General features: G+C 40.7%; 1 protein-coding gene across 1 annotated transcript in view; it reads left to right on the forward strand.

Annotated features, from left to right (window-relative positions):
* Nucleotides 1-2,261: 2,261 nt before the first annotated feature.
* Nucleotides 2,262-7,092, forward strand: part of L3mbtl4 (L3MBTL histone methyl-lysine binding protein 4) — a 211,680-nt gene continuing 206,849 nt past the window's right edge. Inside the window, exon 1 of the mRNA XM_059278761.1 lies at nucleotides 2,262-2,342. Within this exon, the coding sequence (XP_059134744.1) occupies nucleotides 2,262-2,342 (81 nt within the window). The remainder of the gene's footprint in view (nucleotides 2,343-7,092) is intronic.

The raw sequence follows: 7,092 nt of genomic DNA on the forward strand, positions 1-7,092 counted from the left end.
TTGTTTACTATTTTTCTATTTATTCAATTTTTCAAGGAGTCCATGTTTTTATCCATTTCTTTGAGAGCTTCTATGTGCTTGCTTTCTGACTTCAGAGAGGTAGGGAATGTTCAGGTTAGCATGTACACTTACTTTTATTTCCTCTTGACCTTGTATATTAGAGATTTCCAAGATGTTCATTCTTTGCATCTTGCTTTTTTCTGGCTTTTATGCTACAGATTTCCTCATGAGTTTTCAGTTCACAGAAAAGTTATGAGCTCATCTTCGGGGAGGCTTTCTTTCGTACGCATTTGGAGCATATCCAGAGGTGCTGGTACGTTGCTATGGGGACCAGTTTTGTTTTCATGACTTTGGAATCTCTGCATTGCTATGTGGAGGGAGGTAGATCCTCTCACTTTTTGGTTGTAAACTTTGAGTTTCTGATTTCCAGGTGATTGTTTTGTTTCAGTAGTTTAATAAAGTAATCCTTTTCTGCGCTAATGCCTAACACAGTAGGTGGAGGCATCTCAATTCTTAATCAAGGAAGGAACAAACTTTCCTTAGCCCTTGACTGTTCCCATATAATAGATTTTAGCTTCAGACCATACATACAGCACACAGCTTCCATTTCCAATCACAAACAAGCATTAAATAGTCAAAACCCTTGTCCAGGTTCCATTCTGAGAACATGTTGTCCAAAATGCATGTTTGGTTTTTAAGGACAGCGCCTCACCCTTTACTTTAAGTATGTATGGAATGTTAAGGTAAGACAGAGTCATGTGATCAGACAAGGCTATGGTGGCGATAGAAAGTTGTATGTGTGGTATAACTCAGCATTTTAACAAAGCAATACTGTTTCTATAAAACGTAAAGACCCTAGTATTCAGGGCTAATTTCCTCACCTCAATTTTATCTCTTATTTTTCACATTTCTCTCATAATAATCTAGGACTTCCTTATACCATGTAAGTATTTTTTTTCAGTATGCTTTTCCTTCACTGTTTACAATTTGCCCCAAATCAGCTAGTTATTTTGTATTTTTCTAGGTACTGGGACACAGTGTAACACAAAGACTATATTAATTTATATATAGATGTACAAATTTAAAGTTTTATTTTTGATTCTCAAAACATAGATTCTAGCAATTTAATAAGACTCACAGGACTAACAGAAGAAGTGGGAGCTGCTGCACGGAAAGGAAGAGATGAGTTTGCTTTATGGTAATGTCAGAGTTGGTCAAATAAAATTTAAAAACACTTTCAACATAAACACATACTCTGGGAGGAAGAATTGTGGCTCTCAAAGATGTCTACCTGCTATTCCTTAGAGCCAGTGAGGGTTGAAATTGAGTCTGCAGTTAGAATTGATGTTAACTCAATAGTCTTAAAATCAGGGGATAACTCTGGATTATTCAAGCTGACTCGGACAATCACATGATTCCTTTAAACATGGAGGAGGGTGGTCAAAGAATCATTGTTAAAGTGTTCTGTTTGGAGAAGACTTGACCAAATTTACAAGGTAAAGTATGGGACTGTGAGGCCAAGGAACACTGACAGCATCCACACTCCAGAAAAGGCAAAAAGAAAAATCTATTTCCCCCGTAGCCTGTAGAAAGGAGCCTTGATTTTAGCCTGATGTGACCCATGTAGGACTTTTGACCCCCATTCCTGTAAGACTATAAATCTGTGTGTTTTAAGCCTCTGGCTTTGAGATATTTTGTTATAACATTGATAGGCAATCAATTCACATACTCTATGACTTGGGAAATCTGTCTAGCTATGGCCCTAACAAAATTGGACTGTATGTTCATTTTAGCAAAGAAATATCATAGATGTTTAATTAGCATTACTTTTAATACCCCAGACCTGAAAATGGCCCAAATGCATATTAGTAAGAAAATCCAAAGATGAATACTCTGTAACAGTTAAGACTGGACAAGTGCATCATACTGACAGTGTGGTGACTGTCACAAACATGCTTCTAGCCACAACAAACCATGCATAAGAACCAATGCACACTGGAAAATTCCATCTGTACAATATCCCATTGCATTAGGAGTTGATAACCATCAAGATGTCCCAATGGAGGGAATCAGCTAACAATGTTCAATCTCTTGATCCAGGTGTTAGTTCCATGTGCTTAATGTGTGAGCATATGTGGAACTGTGTTCTTGCATGTACTGTTCTGTATATATGTTATCCTTCAGCTGAGAAAGACAACATCTCTCCACACCATCTCCTTTTCCTCAAGAACCCTCAGTCTGTTCGGTATGGGTGTAGCTTGATGAGGTCGGGGTTCATGGGCCTGGTGCTGGTGAGACCCCACTGCTCCCGCCAAGCTGGATTCCTGCTCATCACTATCAGAGTAAGGAAGTCTTTGTAGTACAAGCTTTGGTTTGCCTGATGAGAATTCATAGTAATGGTGTTCACAAAGATCTACTACTGTTCAGAAGTGTTAAGGCACAGATAACAAAATGGCTTGATTTCTGCCAAAAAAACAAAAACAAAAAAACCCAAACAAACAAACAGGTTTGGTGCCCGCTGGGCAGCACGCCATTCTGAGCAGTAGTCAGGAGTCAGAGGTCCAATGTATTGAGGGTATCCCTGGAAGATGATTTTTCTGGGCAGTACTTAGTGATGCTAAGAATATTTCATTTCATACAAGGATTCCTTCAGCATGGTGTTTGTTGAAAATGTGTTACAATGAGTTTAGTCTGTCCTCTGTATGGTATGATATTTGTTATTGTTTAAACATGACAGTCTGTTTGAGTTCTACTACCAGCTGGCCCTGCAATGTTAGGTAAGTAATTTATTGGTACACACTCTTACTCTCAGAGAAGAGTATATGCTGAAAATACTCCTATACATCAGCACAAACTTCGCCTCCATGCTACGGTAGAAGAAGCAGTGACATTGTTTTAGAAACGGAGAGCCTGAGTTAAGCTGTCCAGATGGGGAGCGGGGCAAGTTCTAACTTTACTTTTCTCAGTGATGTCACTTTGGCTGGTTCTGCCTCAGTGGACTGTTGTGAGGCTACAAAAGTGGCAGCTGCAGAGAGCCAAGGACCTTAGGGTTACTCAGGGGTCCACATTATTCTGGCTGGAATAAATGAGATTGAGGGAATGGTTCCGGGATCCTCGATGGATGCCAAAATCTTCGGAGGCTCGCCCTCTGTTTAAGGTGGCTTAATGTTTGCATATAACCTACCCACATGCGTCTGTGTAGTTCACATCATTTCCAGGTTATGTAAAATACTTAAGAGTCCTCACACAGCACTTCATGTGGGTTCAGAGTAGTGGTTAACATGTGGTACATTCAAGTTTTGCTGTAGGTTTGTATGTGCTTATGAGCAGACTTGGCAAACGTGGTATCCACTGGACACCATTCTGCCTCTAATCCTTTTTGCTCAGCAAACTGTATTTTATAGATTTGTGAGGAATCGGATGTGTATCAATTTCCCTATTGACTTTAAATGCTATGTGATATTTATTTTCAAATAAATCATAACATGTTTTTCTATCGATGAATATTTAGGGTCTTGTGACCCTTGCCTCACTGGAGATAAATTCTACAGTGAACAACGCATGCTAGAGTTTTGTACGCATGCTAGAGTTTTTCTGTGTATCTAGTAACTGCTGCGTCATGGCTGTGTAGAGCACCAGCCAGAGCCGGCTTTATTAGGTACTTCCAAATGCTTCACTAAGTAGCTGGATCAACCACCACTTTCTCAGCACTCCATGAGGATTCCTGTTGCTTCCATCCTAGCTCTGATCTCCCTTTTCTTTGCTTTCAAATTCTGGTGTGGGACATTACCTCTTAGTATACATTACCGTGTTTTCTATCGATAGTTTTGTTTCAATGATTATTATGTCTCTTTGAATTTTTCCAGTTTTTCTTTCTTTCTTTCTTTCTTTCTTTCTTTCTTTCTTTCTTTCTTTCTTTCTTTCTCATTTTTTGGTTTTTTCGAGACAGAGTTTCTCTTGTAGCTTTGGGGCCTCTCCTGGAACTCACTCTGTAGACCAGGCTGGCTTCAAACTCACAGAGATCTGCCTGGCTCTGCCTCCCAAATGCTGGGACTAAAGGTGTGTGCCACTGCTGCCCGGCCAGTGTTTCTTTTATAATTATTTTTCTCTGCACAAAACCAGATATCATGTATAGTTAAATCAGTTATTTATTGTGAGAGGTAAATTAATAGACATACATGTAATGCTTGCCTTTTAATAAGAACTTGTTAATACTATCACCCGCAATGATAATATTTATCAGTGCAGCAGAATTTTGAATGGTATTTATATTCCTTTTTCTGTTGATCATCCCTGATGCTCTTCCTTCAGGATTCCCAGAATCCTCTATCTCCCTGAAGGGAGCCACAATCCCTCTAGGTGGAGACTGATAATATCTAGAAGGCAAAAGGTATGGCAAAACGTGTGGTGGATGCATTCAGTGCTCCTGAGCTGTTGCTCACTCCTCCTGAACTCTTGGTGTAGAGCTGAGGAGTGTGTGAACCCGTGTTTATAGGCTGCACCCCCTAGTGCAGTATGCCCCCTCCTAACAGGTGGCAGATGTGGGTCTCTCTGCCCCGTGAAGACAGCCACCTGCTCCACTAACACAGTGCCAGGGGGACAGAGTTGTTCCGTAGAAGGGAAGGGGTTGATGAGCAGGAGGAGACAGAAGCAGTTGTGTCTGTTGTCAGTGTGTGCAGGGCCTGCGGTAGCATCTTCACATGGTAATTTATCTAATTTCGTTGTGACTCCCATGAGGTAGTGGAGGGAAGTCATTGAAGAAGGGATTTTGTAAGTGACAGCCATTATGCACGGTAGGGTTGAACAAGGGTCACTGCAGCAGTTAATTGGAACTACATTGAATTGAGCAAGGGTGGAGATCGCTGACATTCCTGTGTGATGGGAGAAAACACAATCAGGGAAAATTCCAATTATTTTTGGCTCGAGGGTGTGACTCTCCTTGTGGCAGTATCACTTATTATGATATTTATTATTTGTCTAATAATTTGTAATACTTGTTTGGATAATCATGTTTTTATATGTAGCTTCCTGTATTTCATGGCCCTTTTGTCTGCTAAATTGATCTACTGGCCTATTTCCTTACAAATATTACACTACTGTAGTAACTGAAGCCTTATGGAAGAATAAAGTGAGGAGAGGAGCACTTTCTCATAGCTATTCTTAGCTGGGCTTTTTTTTTTTTTATCTTTTACTTCTTTGATTTACAAAATGTTTGACAAGTTCTTTGGAAAATATTAGGATTTTTCATTGGCATGACATTGACTTATAAATTAATTTCAGTGTTATTGCCATCTTTACAATACTTGGTGAATATGTCAGTCATCCTGCTAAAGACACTCACTTCTGTCTCTGCTCAGTGCCTTCTTCAATCTCTTTTCCAAATCACTTTTAATTTCTTTTTACTAAGTCCAAATTCAGCCTGTTCTTGCTTTTGAGCTCTCCCATGACCCAGGTTTTAATTAAAATATAAAATTTACTTCATTTTGTTAAGAAAACGGCTTTTTTATTAGTAAATTCCCTCTTTCACAGTTTCATGTATGCACAGTATCTATTCTGCCCCACCCCCCCAGATCCCTCCTACCATGTTCATTCCCCAGCCACCCCCCACAAGTCTTTTCCTCTTCTTCACTAGTCTTGGTTTATTTAGTGTCTCACAGCATTTAATCCGGGCTGTCTCTGAGTCCTGAGTTTGGAACTAACCATCAGAGCGTGGAGGGCTCACCAGTGGGTACATAACTGGATACCATGCTTCCCTTGATTCCATATCTATCTGTTTCCAACAGATCAGCAGTGGGTAGTAGACCCCTGTGCACCCTTCTGCTTCCATGGCTGACTGTTGAGGGCTTGACTCCTGTGGACCCAGTGTCGGCATACACTGCTGCTGGGAGTTGGCATGGCTGTATCATTTTTAGATGGTATTTTGCACCTCCTCTTGCCATCCACAGGCTAGTACATTATTTCCACCTTCTGCGTTCCCTATTCCTTAAGGGTGTGGTAAATACCATGTCCAGGCCTGAGCACTGGGCTGCCCTTTATTCCAGCATCCCATTCAATCATGGGCTTTGCATTTACCCCCTCACTGCAAGAAGAAACTTTTCTGTTTAAGGCTAAGGGTAGCCTTTGTCTGGTTGGAGCAGGGCCCCAAATGTCTTCTCAGTTTTCCCTTCTGATATCAGTAACTAGAATTTGCTTTTTGTCTTTTTAACCACTCTTATTTCAAAGTGACACATATTAATTATACATATAAATGGTCTAGTCTTTCAATATATGTACAATGTGATTATCACATCAGAATAACTTGTATCTAGCACCTCAGCAACTCTCTCTCTCTCTCTCTCTCTCTCTCTCTCTCTCTCTCTCTCTCACACACACACACATACACACACACACACACTTTCTCTTTCTCTCTCTCTCTCTCTCTCTCTCTCTCTCTCTCTCTCTCTCTCTCTCTCTCTCTCGTCTCTTTCTGTATGCACATGTGTTCCAGTGCCTGTGCGGTGGTGAGAAGACAATTTCAGGAGTTGGTTCTATCCTTCTACCATGGAGATTCCAGGATGGATCAAACTCAGGTAGTCAGTTTGGCAGCAAGTGCCTGTACCTGCTGAGCCAACTTGCCAGCCCTCTAGGGGGTATTTTGCATATGTGAATTCATTGGTGCAAACCATGCTTACGCTATGGTGTCACAGAACATAAACTATTGTTCTCATGCAAGTACACACCCATGCCTTGCCTGTTTCCTGGCCTCTCTCCCGAGTCCTTACCAGTTTCTGATAACCATTATTTTATATTTCTTTGAGACTGACTTTGGCTTCTACATGTAAGTGAAGCATGTGGCATTTGTATTTCAGGGCCTGACTTATTTCACTTGCCAAGAATGTCTTCAAGTCCAACTGTACGTCCACAAATGACCAGATTTTATTCTTTTTATGGAAAAATAATGTGCCATGGTGGCATATGCACACCACATTTTCTTTTATTATTTCTTGGTCGGTGAATACCTCAGGTGATTCTGTAGTTGGGCTGTTGTGAGCACTGTATAAAATGGGAGTGTGGGTACTGCTTCAGCACACTGCTTCTCCCTCTATGGATGTT

Source organism: Peromyscus eremicus, chromosome 13 (genome assembly GCF_949786415.1).
Source record: "Peromyscus eremicus chromosome 13, PerEre_H2_v1, whole genome shotgun sequence".
Lineage (NCBI taxonomy): Eukaryota > Metazoa > Chordata > Mammalia > Rodentia > Cricetidae > Peromyscus > Peromyscus eremicus.